The sequence below is a fragment of the Schistocerca nitens genome, chromosome 5, assembly GCF_023898315.1.
Source record: "Schistocerca nitens isolate TAMUIC-IGC-003100 chromosome 5, iqSchNite1.1, whole genome shotgun sequence".
NCBI classification, from domain to species: Eukaryota; Metazoa; Arthropoda; class Insecta; order Orthoptera; family Acrididae; genus Schistocerca; species Schistocerca nitens.
Genome location: NC_064618.1, coordinates 28,234,402 through 28,248,227, shown reverse-complemented (window position 1 = coordinate 28,248,227; position 13,826 = coordinate 28,234,402). Strand labels below are relative to the sequence as shown.

The 13,826-nt window shown below is 43.9% G+C and overlaps 1 protein-coding gene across 3 annotated transcripts in view; it reads left to right on the top strand.

The window, feature by feature from the left end:
- LOC126260801 (uncharacterized) overlaps positions 1-13,826 on the top strand; it is a 386,456-nt gene that overhangs the window by 119,535 nt on the left and 253,095 nt on the right. The window contains exon 5 of one of the 3 annotated variants that reach the window (XM_049958163.1): positions 2,802-3,031. The exons of the other annotated variants lie outside the window; for them this stretch is intronic. Within the exon in view, the coding sequence (XP_049814120.1) occupies positions 2,802-2,868 (67 nt within the window). The 3' untranslated portion in view covers positions 2,869-3,031. Of the gene's footprint in view, positions 1-2,801; positions 3,032-13,826 lie in introns of those variants that run through there. 3 annotated transcript variants of the gene reach the window in all.

Below are 13,826 nucleotides of genomic sequence, written 5' to 3'. Positions count from 1 at the left end.
ATCTTGGTGACGTACTGGTCACAAGTGCAATGAGAGGCGCTCAGGGATGGACAGACCATCGACTCGTGAGATCCAAATTAAAGATAACTTTGAAGGCACCACGCCGAGCTTCACACAAAATACCAACAAAATTGTCCTGCAAAATCTTGGCCAATGATCAGACTATGAGAGCAAAACTGGATGAAAAATTTGGTGTCGATGGCCTTTTGATATCTGAATCTGCCCCTGTAGATGAACAGTGGAGTGCATACGCTAGCAGACTGCGTGGCTGTGCTTCAGAAGTCTTGGGAAAGCCTCAGAAGAAGCACCAGGACTGGTTTGACGACTCAGATCCAGAGATCAGAAAGCTAATTAATGATTTCAGAACCTCTCTTCGCACCCCGGATGATAACAAGCGTAGAGCAGCGCATTACAATCTGAAAGTGAAGGTACGTGCTCTCAAAGACAGTTGGTGGGCAAATAAAGCAAATGAAATACAGTTATATGCCGACACACACCAAACGGGCAGATTCTTTGAGTCCCTGAAAACTATCTTTGGTCCAAGAGTTGGGAAGATAACACCAGTCTATAACAAAGATAAAAGTTGTCGGCTGACGCAACAGAGTGACATCCTGTCTCGGTGGGCGGAACATTTTAATGATGTTCTTAATCCCGACCATCAGACAACCGATATTCCATACATAGAAGCACTTGAAGACCTGCCAGCTGAGGAACAACTTGCGGATGCCCCTTCCTACGATGAATTCATTTCAGCACTGGATAAGCTGAAAAATGACAAAACAGCAGGATTAGATAACTTGCCATCAGAGCTATATAAATATGGGGGGCCAAACATCAAGAAACCATTGTTTGCTCTGATCTTAAGGATTTGGGAGTATGAAATGATTCCATAAGACTGGAAAGATGCTTGTATGTCCAAGATCTATAAAGGCAAGGGTGACATATCAGACTGCAGCTCCCACAGGGGCATTTCTCTTCTCTCAGCAGCGGTAAAAGTCCTTGCCCACATAATTAACACCCGGTTAACACACTTTGCAGAAAAACTGCTACCAGAGACCCAGTGTGGCTTTCGCCCAAACAGAGGCACAGTGGATGCCATATTTGTTGTCAAACAAATGCAATAGAAAAGCTTAGAGCAACATCGGCCTTTGTTCATGTGCTTTGTAGACCTGGAAAAAGCTTTTGATCGTGTCCCACGGGAAGCTCTCTGGATCATACTAAAGAAAACTGGGTGCCCTGACAAAATTGTCAGTTTGATTCGGCAGTTTCATGAAAACATGATGGCAAAAATCCGCCATGAGGACAAGCTCTCAGAACAGTTTCCCGTGACATGTGGTGTAAATCAAGGCTGTGTTCTGGCTCCCACACTCTTCTCACTTTACTTCGCAGTTGTTATTAGAGACGCGACCAAAGCCTGTAGTAATCAAATTAGTCTCGACATAAGGACAGACAAAAGTGTCTTCAACATCTCTCGCCTCAGAACAAAAAGTCGCGTAACCAAACTATCCATCTTAGAGATTCTCTACGCGGATGATGTATGCATGATGGCTAATTCTTGCGAAACTCTTCAGACTTACATAAATCTGCTAAATGCCTCCTGCAGAAGATTTGGCTTAGCCATTAGCATCACTAAGACGCAAGTTCTCAAACAGCCACTTAGAGATCTTAATGCAGATGACTCCAATATTGAGATAAATAACAAACCCTTGCAAAATGTGTCAAATTTCAAATACCTGGGAAGCCAAATTCGAAGTGACAACAGCCTGACAACGGAAATCGCAGCGCGTATAGCCAGCGCAGCCTCAGCCTTCGGTAAGCTTAATGACCGAGTATGGAAATCACATGATCTCAAACTACAAACAAAAATTGCAGTCTACAAAGCAGTAATATTATCCACCTTATTCTATGCCTCGGAAACCTGGTGCTGTTATAAAGCTGACATTAAGAAGCTAGATAAATTTCATCTTCGATGTCTGAGATCAATTCTGCGCATCAAATGGGAAGACCGTGTCCCAAACACGGAGATTTTGCGCCGCGTGAAACTGGTTGGTATTGAAGCTTTAATAATGAAACATCAACTGAGATGGAGTGGTCACATAGTTCGCATGGATGACAGTAGGCTACCTAAAGCGGTGTTCTACTCGCAGCTCTCGTGCGGGAAGAGGAGGAAAGGTGGTCAACACCTGCGATATAAAGACACCATTAAACGCCACCTTGCAGCCTGCGGCATTCCAAGCAACCGTTGGGAGGAGCTAGCATTGCGCCGATCGGAGTGGCGATCAACTGTACATAAGAGCATCGAACAATTCGAGTAAAAGCGTCTAATGAACCTGGATGCTAAAAGAGAGCTCCGAAAATCTCACCTCAAGCCTGTCTACACGTATACTTACAACTCTGCTGGTCAACTTCACTGTGCTTCATGCAACAGGATATTCAAAGCGAAATTCGGATTCGCGAGCCACATCCGAGCCTACCACAACAAGGACAGAGAAGACTGACGGAGTCGCTGTCGCCGGACACGGCGAGGAGGACATCATCATTTATTTATATGTACCGATATTGTTACTTTTCTGATGCCACTTTAATGCAATGGCTCATTTCATAACCATAGAGATTTGCTCCTGAATTTGGTCCTATAGAACCCTTATGTGTAAAATAAAAAAATAAGTATACCTGAATCCTTTCTTGGCAGTGGTACAGTTGCAGGTGATAAATAAGCGACTTTCAGTGGCTATTAAATTGCACCTGTTCTTCTTGCAGTAATTTTTTTTCAATAATGAGCTTTTTTTCCTTTCTCTCAGATGCAGCGATGGCCCAACAAATTCGTTAGTGACGGGCTCTTCATCATCGTCCTCAGGCGTAAATTAGTCACCGACCACGACGTCCGGCACGGGATCTGGCACCCCTTCCTCTGTGCCTCCCAGCACGCCACAGCCCTCGCCTTCGGACACCCCACTTACACCTTCACCCACTGACTCGTCACCGACAACACCGTCACCTGACGCAACATCTGGCACACCTCCCACCACACCTGGCAGCACGACAGGGCCATGTCTGCAGACACACCGCCAGCAACGTCTTCAGCCACGGGACCGTCCCAGCCGACAGCGCCGTCCGACACACCTGCCACTGCCCCTACCGTGACTGCCAGCACAGCACAGCCCACACCTCTGGACGTGCCAACAACGCCCTCACTGACGTCCCCTTTGCCCAGCACGACTCCTCCCTTCGCTGGCGGCGAGTGTTCCAGCCCCCTGGAAATCGTTCCAGACCCCAGTGACTGCTTCAGCTACTACGAGTGTCTCCCAACGAATAAGTGGATGCACATCGAATGCATTTATGTATATTACTTCGATCGAGACGAGGAGAAGTGCCTTTATGGTTCTTGCCCTTACACTTCATGGTGATCCCTGCTTCTGGTGATAAATCAGAATATATTTCAGAGAGTAGTTCTGGTTCAGTTCTAATAACTACCTTAACTGTGACACTTGTATTTCATTCAGTTAGCTGTCTAAGCCAAGAGCAGAAATTGTTGTTAATGCATTGATTTGTATCATCAACAAATAAATGATTATGTCCAGTTATGCATTATGTTTTCCTTACACAAACTGGTCTCAGAGAATCGCCTGCTAGTGTGTTACTACCTTTCGATGCCTTGAAGTTACCTTTATTTCAGTCGCTTGAATTCGTAACAAATATTTGTTTCTAGTCCTGATAAATGTAGCCAATACATTTCACACTGTGGTTTAGACGCAGTACTCGTATTCCCTAGGTCACTGGTTCAGAAATCCATCCCATCGTCCTCATATAGGTTTCGAACACTTTTTCTATGTCACTTCGAGTGAGTGCCAGGATTATTTTTTTAAAAGTGTTATCTTTAAAAGAAGTGTTCGACCACCCCTCATTCCTCGAATCTTCTGCGTTTGTAACAAACTCACCTCGATTAACTGTTAAAACCTAACGCTCCTTCCTCCACCAAATCTTAAAGATGAAAGAAATTATGTTCATCCTTGGTAGTATTCAAAGAACAACCTATTGATGTAAATTACAACAATTGTTAGATTGTAATGAGGAAAAGTATAAAGTCTATGAATGGTATATGTAGGGGTACCTGGGGGAGCTATAGACAGGAAAAGCAATAGGGGAAGAAACAGAGTGGAATAATTAACCAAATAACTGAGTACAATGGGCGCTAGCGCAACTCATTGGTGAAGAGGTTCATATGGGAATCAGTGATACGATTCTATAGAAACTCTCATTACTACACATTGACAAAACAAGCTCGTCTCCTCTCAGCCAGCGTTGTTCTTAATGTGAGCAACAGTGCCTGCAGTGATCATGGATTTACCAGTAGCATGCGAACGACGCTTAACCAATGACCAAAATGTATAAAGACTCCAGTCGAAAAATTGTAACAGATTTAAAATTCATTTCATTTAAGCTGTTGATTGGGTGAAGTACGGAAAGCATGACATCTGTTGCAGAACACTGGACTGTGTGTTAATGCTGCTAAAATGTTAGTTGAAATCCTGCCATATGTTATTGTTCCTGTACTAATAGAAATGCGTCTCGTGCCTGACTGACAAGGGAACATTCCAAAGCACAAATAAACGAACTTTATGAAACTTAGCGATTTATATAGGGGGCAAAGTAATGCAATGTGTAACTTTTGTTTGTGCCAAATTTCACTTTTAAGGAGTACAGCACATCCCAAAACGTGATTTGGCGTGTTAAGTTTCGATGGGATATCTTGACAACGATGAAATGTAAAAAAATGTTTCCATGTAAAAGTTGATGTGTAATTAACGTTCTTGAAAACTGTATAATCAACTTTTACAATGATTTGAAATTTCGCAAAATATCCTATTACCGTTAATTGATTTAGAAAACTGGAAACGTTTGTTTCATCATAAAGCTTTCAAGCCACATATATCTGTGGGTAATAAAGCTTGTTTCTAATATAAGATTTTTGGAAAATAAACTATACAGCGTGCTGTTACAGTATTCCCAACATACCTAACTAAAGTATCTAAAGATTCATTGCTATTTTAATTATTTATTTTAGTTATTCCTGTTTTATATTTTAACTTGTTGTTTTACATTTTACGTTCTTGTATCTTTCTGTTTTGTAGTTTACTGCTTCATATACATTTATTTTTTAAACTGAAAATAATAAGTAATCCATCATTGTGATACAAACCAATACAATAACGATAATCTGCAAAGAAATTCTTCAAATATAACAGTTTGTTTACACCTAAAATGCACATAAAGGTGTTTATAAACGGAACGAAATGTCTTCACATAATGTACATCATGAAAAACACAATATAAAACAAAATTCAGTGGGATATCATGTTTTCACAGGTGATCCACTAAATATTCTAATTTCATATTTCATACATTGGTAAGCCTTGGTGAAGAGGATTGATTATATACTGTGGAGAGCGACATCATAATCATTTTACAGAGCTACATTTCAAAATCTTCTCACAAAGTTCTTCCAGCATCAAAAGTTTCTTGTCCCCAAGTACAACATTCAAAACAGCTTTTTTACGCTGACGACCAACTTTTACACATTTTTTTAAATTAATGGTGAGTTTGGATGGAGGATTCGAGAGTCTCTTTTTGAAGCTACAAATGTTCTTGTGATAACATCGAAATAGGGTAAACAAACGTCTCATCAGGTCAAAACGTATTTCATAGATGTTTTCTTGCCCAATGACGAGAAAAATTGTTAGATTCTTGGGGTGGTCCGTGTATAGGGACCGTTTAGAACAAGGCACTAGTTTATCTGGTGATCCCAAACACTTTGACGACTCAGTTACAGCCATGGGGGCATATAAAAAAGTGGATTATACAGTTTTAAAGAGCATCAATTACACATCAATTTTTATATGAAAAGTGTTTTTTATATATCATCGTGACGAAGATATTCCCTCTATACCTAAAATGCAAAATTACGATTTGAGCTGCGTTTTACCCTTTAAAAGTGAAATTGGACACAAACAAGAAAATTCGTACTGGATTACTTTGCCCCCTCTACACACTCACCAAATTTCATTAGGGTCGTTTATTTACACTTGGGAATGTTCCCTTGTGTGGCAGCCTTGAAATAATGCTGGAAAGCATGAATGATCACAGTTTAATTCTCCGTCGTCTACGAGGAAATAAGCGACAGAGGTGATCCTCACATGAAGCTCCTTTATTTAATTCTTTCACATGACATGACTAGGGTCACCAGGGTTGTTGTTGGGTTGTTTTTGGGGAAGGAGACCAAACAGCGAGGTCATCAGTTGTGGTGTCACCGCCAGACACCACAATTGCTAGGTGGTAGCTTTTAAATCGGCCGCGGTCCGGTAGTATACGTCGGACCCGCGTGTCGCCACTGTCAGTAATTGCAGACCGAGCGCCACCACACGGCAGGTCTAGAGAGACGTCCTGGCACTCGCCCCAGTTGTACAGCCGACGTTCATAGCAATGGTTCACTGACAAATTACGCTCTCATTTGCCGAGACGATAGTTAGCATAGCCTTCAGCTACATTTGCAACGACCTAGCAAGGCGGCATATTCAATTGATATTGGGATTCTATTAATGTATCATCAAGAGCGATGTTCTACAAATGTGGATTAAAGTTAAGTATTCCAGAAGCTACGTACTTTTCTTTATAGCATTCATTACGTATCCTGTTTCAGACCTCACGCCAGCCTGCGTGAGTTTAAGCGCGTGCCTTTCGGCTTCCTCTCATTGTGTCTAGGCTGTCTTGTCTAGACACAACATCAGTCTCATCGGATGAGGGAAGGATGGGAAAGGAAGTCGGCCGTGCCCTTTCACAGGAACCATCCCGGCATTTGCCTGGAGCGATTTAGGGAAATCACAGAAAACCTAAATTAGGATGGCCGGACGCGGGATTGAACCGTCGTCCTCCCGAATGCGAGTCCAGCGTCAAACCACTGCGCCACCTCGTTCGGTAGGGCCACCAGGCTCTCTGTTACATCAGACCAGGGTTTCACATGTACAGTACCTTTTCCAGATCTTAGTTACCTGTTGTTGTTGTTGTACTCTTCAGTCCTGAGACTGATTTGATGCAGCTCTTCATGCTACTCTATCCTGTGCAAGCTTCTTCATCTCCCAGTACTTACTGCAACCTTCATCCTACTGTATGTGTTTAGTGTATTCATCTCTTGGTCTCCCTCTACGAGTTTTACCCTCCACGCTGCCCTCCAATACTAAATTGGTGATCCCTTGATGCCTCAGAGCATGTCCTACCAACCGATCCCTTCTTCTAGTCAAGTTGTGCCACAAACTTCTCATCAATCCTATTCAATACCTCCTCATTAGTTATATGATCTACCCATATAATCTTCAGCATTCTTCTGTAGCACCACATTTCGAAAGCTTCTATTCTCTTCTTGTCCAAACAAGTTATCGTCCGTGTTTCACTTCCATACATGGCTACACTCCATACAAATACTTTTAGAAACAACTTCCTGACACATAAATCTATACTCAATGTTAATAAATTTCTCTTCTTCAGAAACACTTTCCTTTCCATTGCCAGTTTACATTTTATATCCTCTCTACTTCGACCATCATCAGTTATTTTGCTCCCAAAATAGCAAAACTACTTTACTGCTTTAAGCATCTCATTTCCTAATCTAATTCCCTCAGCATCACCCGACTTAATTCGATTACATTCCATTATCCTCGTTTTGCTTTTGTTGATGTCTCTGACAGAATTACCATGTCATCGGCGATCCTCAAAGTTTTTATTTCTTACCCATGGATTTTAAAACCTACTCCGAATTTTTCTTTTGTTTCCGTCACTGCTTGTTCAATATACAGATTGAATAATATTGGGGAGAGGCTACAACCCTTTCTCACTCCCTTCCCAACCTCTGCTTCCCTTTCATGTCCCTCGACTCTTATAACTGCCATCTGGTGTCTGTACAAATTGTAAATAGCCCTTCGCTCCCTGTATTTTACCCCTGCCACCCTCAGAATTTGAAAGAGAGTATTCCAGTCAACATTGTCAAAAGCTTTCTCTAGGTCTACAAATGATAGAAACGTAGGTTTGCCATTCTTTAATCTAGCTTCTAAGATACGACGTAGGGTCAGTATTGCCTCACGTCTTCCAATATTTCTACGGAATCCAAACTGATCTTCCCCGAGGTCGGCTTCTACCAGTTTTTCCATTTGTCTGTAAGGAATTCTCTTTAGTATTTTGCATCCGGGACTTATTAAACTGATAGTTCTGTCATTGGAATTATTATATTCTTCTTGAAGTCTGAGGGTATTTCACCTGTCTCATACATCTTGCTCACTAGATGGTAGAGTTTTGTCGGGACTGGCTCTCCCAAGGCCGTCAGTAGTTCTAATGGAATGTTGTCTACTCCCGGGGCCTTGTTTCGACTTAGGTCTTTCAGTGCTCTGTCAAACTCTTCACGCACTATCATATCTCCCATTTCATTTTCATCTACGTCCTCTTCCATTTCCATAATATTGTCCTCAAGTACATCGCCCTTGTACAGACCCTCTATATACTCCTTCCACCTTTCTGCTTTCCCTTCTTTGCTTAGAACTGGGTTTCCATCTGAGCTCTTGATATTCATAGAAGTGGTTCTCTTTGCTCCAAAGGTCTCTTTAATTTTCCTGTAGGCAGTATCTATCTGACCGCTAGTGAGATAAGCATCTACATCCTTACATTTGTCCCCTAGCCATCCCTGCTTAGCCATTTTGCACTTCCTGTCGATTTCATTTATCAGACGTTTGTATTCCTTTTTGCCTGCTTCATTTTCTGCATTTCTATATTTTCTCCTTTCATCAGTTGAATTCAATATTTCTTCCGTTACCCAAGGATTTCGACTAATCCTCGTCTTTTTACCTACATGATCCTCTGCTGCCTTCACTACTTCATCTCTCAAAGCTACCCATTCTTCCTCTACTGTATTTCTTTCCCCAATTCCTGTCAATTGTTCCCTTATGCTCTCCCTGAAACTCTCTACAACCTCTGGTTTAGTCAGTTTATCCAGGTCCCATCTCCTTAAATTCCCACCTTTTTGCAGTTTCTTCAGTTTTAATCTACAGTTCATAACCAATAGATTGCGGTTAGAGTCCACATCTGCCCCTGGAAATATCTTACAATTTAAAACTTGGTTCCTAAATCTCTGTCTTACCATTATATAATCTATCTGAGCCGGCCGCGGTGGTCTAGCGGTTCTAAGCGGTCACTCCGGATCTGCGCGACTGCTACGGTCGCGGGTTCGAATCCTGCCTCCTTAGGTTAGTTAGGTTTAAGTAGTTCTAAGTTCTAGGGGACTGATGACCACAGATGTTAAGTCCCATAGTGCTCAGAGCCATTTGAACCAATCTGTCTGAAACCTGTCAGTATCTCCGGCTTCTTCCATGTATACAACCTTCTTTTATGATTCTTGAACCAAGTGTTAGCTATTATTAAGTTATGCTCTGTGCAAAATTCTACCAGGCGGCTTTCTCTTTCATTTATTAGACCCAATCCATATTCACCTACTATGTTTCCTTCTCTCCCTTTTCCTACTACCGAATTCCAGTCACACATGACTATTAAATTTTCGTCTCCCTTCACTATCTGAATAATTTCTTCTGTTTCCTCATTCTTCAATTTCTTCGTCATCGGCAGAGCTAGTTGGCATATAAACTTGTACTACTGTAGTAGGCGTGGGCTTCGTGTCTATCTTGGCCACAATAAGGCGTTCACTATGCTATTTGTAGTAGCTTACCCGCACTCCTATTTTTTATTCATTATTAAACCGACTCCTGCATTAGCCCTATTTGACATTGTATTTATAACCCTCTATTTGCCTGACCAAAAGTCTTGTTCTTCCTGCCACCGAACTTCACTAATTCCTACTATATCTAACTTTAATCTTTTTAAATTTTCTAACCTACCTGCTCGCTTAAGGGATCTTACATTCCACGCTCTGATCCATAGAATGCCAGTTTTCTTTCTCCTGATAACGACGTCCTCCTGAGTAGTCCCCACCTGGAGATCCGAATGGGGGACTATTTTACCTTAGTTACCTAAGTAGTACCAATTTTAATATGAAAAAGAGTATCAAAATGATATAAGTGTTTATAGTGACAATGAGAGTGAATTACACACAGCTTAAAATACTAAACTGGTTTAAAATAGAAAAAGTTGCGCCACTTCTATCAACCAATACTTTCTTGTGGTCAGACTGGCTCATAAATTTCTTTTTTCCCGAGTTCGGTTCGGGTCCCTTTAGCTAATACAGTTGATATTGGCAGTAGTTGTTCTAATGCAGCTGCTACCAATGATAGTGATAATAATAATACTAATAGTCATAATAATGACTTCAGTAACATTAATAATGAGAATAATAAGACTGTTGATTGTGGTAGTTATAAAAAGAATTTATAGATGTACAAAATAGACGTTTTCTGATAAACCGAGTTCTGAAGATATGAAATTTAGGGAGATTACTGGGAAATTAAGAAAGTCTGGCTTGAAAGAAAGATATACAGGGGTAATGAGTGCATGCATGGTCAATGGTAATGAAAATTGCTGTGTCTAGACAAGACAGTCTAGACACAAGGGAGGTAGCCGAAAGGGCACGCGTCAACTCAAGCCGTCTTGCGTTAAGTCTGGAACAGGATACGTTATGAATGCTATAAAGAAAAGAACGGAGCTTCTCGTATACTTAACTTTTATTCACTTCTGCGGTACATCGCTCTTGATAATACAAGTGAGACTCTCTCCAGATATGGTTAATGGCGCCTTGCTAGGTCGTAGCCATGGACTTAGCTGAAGGCTATTCTAACTGTCTATCGGCAAATGAGAGAAAGGCTTCGTACGTGTAGTCGCTAGTAATGTCGTCCGTACAACTGGGCTGAGTGCTAGTACGTCTCTCGAGACCTGCCTTGTGGTGGCGCTCGGTCTGCGATCCTGACAGTGGCGACACGCGGGTCCGACATGTACTAATGGACCGCGGCCGATTTAAGCTACCACCTAGCAAGTGTGGTGTCTGGCGGTGACACCACATTCCTCCCCCGCAAATCGGCGAACGGTCTTGTGATAAGGCTTCCGCCCGCCGTGGGGAGGACCCCATGTTGACGTATGCGATGGGGTGGGGAGCCTAACAACAGGCGAGGCTGTGCCACCCACACCCTGCCATTCGGTCCGAGGGGAGCTAGGAAACGCCTGAAAACCTAGTCCAGGGTGCACGTCAACATGCGGTGTATGCGCCCGTAATGAGACAGGAGGGGCCGAAGGGTCGACCTCCATTGCGTCGGGGGATCCGACGCGCGATGACAACATCTGGGCCGGAGCGGGCAAGAGTTCCATGGTGGAGGACAGCCGGTCACGGGAAGCGAGCGGCGGCGCGTGACCCAGGGAGGCGCCAGGCGGTTGCAGCGACGCGTCCACTGCGGGCGGCGCCGGCGGGAGAACAGGCGGCGGCGGCAGCGGCGCGTCGCCATGGGGCAAAATGCAAGACATCGTCGGTAACACCTGGGGATGAGGCGAGCCAGTTGATGGGTCCCCAGGGCGCTGACCGGAGGGCACCGTCGCTGAAAGCAGACGGGGAGCGGCAGAACCCGTGCGACGACAGAGGCGCAGCTGATTGAGATGCCGACGCACCTCACCAGAGGCCCCCAAAACCAAATACATCGCGCGGCCAAGGCAGCGAAGAATGCGCCCTGTGAGCCAACGCCGTGAACCTCGATAGTTGCGATAGAAGACAACGTCGCCAGGAGCAAAAGCAGGAGTCTGCCGCTGCACAGGAACCTGATGCGGCGGATGCAGCAAAGACATCAAGGTTCGATGAGGACGACCGTGGAGCAACTAAGCTGGCGAGCGACCAATGCGGGGCTGAGAGCGATACGAGGACAAAAAGAGCAATAACGCGTCCTCCCAAGAATGCGAGTCTTTCAACTTCAACATCTGTGACTTGAAAGTCCAGACCAATCGTTCAGCGGCACCGTTTGACTGAGGCGAAAACGGCGCGGATGTCAGATGTTGAATACCATTGGTCTTGCAGAATGACTGAAATTCTGCGGACATGAATTGTGTGCCATTGTCGGAAACGATAGTCTGTGGAAGACCTTCAATGCAAAAGATAAGACAACGCTTGAATTGTGGCAGAAGACGTCGTGGAAGACATCCGGACAACAAAAGGAAAATTACTGAAAGAATCGACCACAACCAACCATCTAGCATTCCAGAATGGGCCAGCAAAATCTATGTGCAAGCGTTGCCAAGGGGAAGTGGCTTGTGGCCATGCAAAGAATTTCCGCGGCGGTGCGGATTGTTGGTCGGCACACGCCATGCAAGAAGAGCACATATTCGTAATCGCAGCATCGATTCCGAACCAAGTACAGTGCTGACGAGCAAGTTGTTTCGTGCGCACTATACCCCAATGTCCTTGGTGAAGAAGCCGTAAGACAGAGGACTGTAACGAACGTGGGACCACGACTCTGGACTGATCATTATCAGAACGCAACAACAAAACACCACGTCGTACAAAAAGTCTCTCCTTGTGAGCAAAAAATCGGCGAACCAACGGATCCTCGATCCGTGACTTCGACAAGGGCCATTGGGTAGCAACAAAACGCAAAACAGTAGCAAGGACAGGGTCAGCAGCTGTGGCTGTAGCTACACGACGAAAATCAATCGGAAACGATTCGACCACGTCATCGGTTTCCGAATCAATGAACATGCAAGCAAGTTCGGAAGAATCGAATGCTTTATCCTCAGCAACAGGCAAACGGGACAACGCATCGGCGTTTCCGTGCTTAGCAGTGGACCGATACAAGATATCGTAGTGGTACTGCGAGAGAAAAATAGACCAGTGAATGAATTTCTGCGCTGTACGTGGAGGTACAGGCTTGTTCGGATGAAAAAGCGATGTCAAAGGTTTGTGGTCTGTGATGATGGTAAAGTGACGACCATACAAGAAATCTTGGAACTTAGTAACACCAAATACGAGAGCCAAAGCTTCTTTCTCTATCTGGGAATAATTCCTTTGCGCAGATGAGAGCAATTTGGACGCAAAGGCGATAGGGCGATCATGAGATCCATCTTTGTGCGCAAGCACAGCACCGATCCCGAAATCCGATGCATCTACCATCAACAAAAGGGTTTTCTGGGGATCGAATGGCGTAAGGCAAGTATTTGAAAGCAACGCCAATGTCAACTGGCGAAAGGCACGTTCGCACTCCGCCGTCCAGACGAACGGAACACCTTTACGGCGTAAGCGATGAAGCAGAGCTGAAATGGAAGAGGCATTGCGCAGAAAGCGATGATAATAATTTATTTTACCCAGGACACTCTGTAGCTGCTTCACATTCTGTGGCGAAGGCAAGTCCTGTATGGCACGGAGGTGCTCTGGACTCGGATGTATGCCTTGGGCATTGATTACATGTCCCAAATATGGTAAGTCACGAGCAAAAAACACACATTTGTCCTTCCTCAAGCGAAGACCATTTTGCCGCAATACCTGAAATAATGTTCGTAGACTTTCTAAATGTTCGGCTGCTGTCCTTCCGGAGATCACAATATCGTCCAGATAGTTCGCAGCAGTAGGGACCGACGCACAAACAGTTTGTAAATATTGCTGAAACAATGCAGGGGCGGATGCACACCCGAATGGCAGTCTTTTGAAGCGATACAACCCAAGATACGTGTTAACCACCAAGACGCGCTGGGATTCTTCGTCCACAGGTATTTGCAAGTACGCATCTGCTAGGTCCAACTTTGAAAAATACGTTCCCGGGCACAGTTTGTCAAAAAGATCTTCCGGGTGGAGCAAAGGAAAAGTAGCAGTC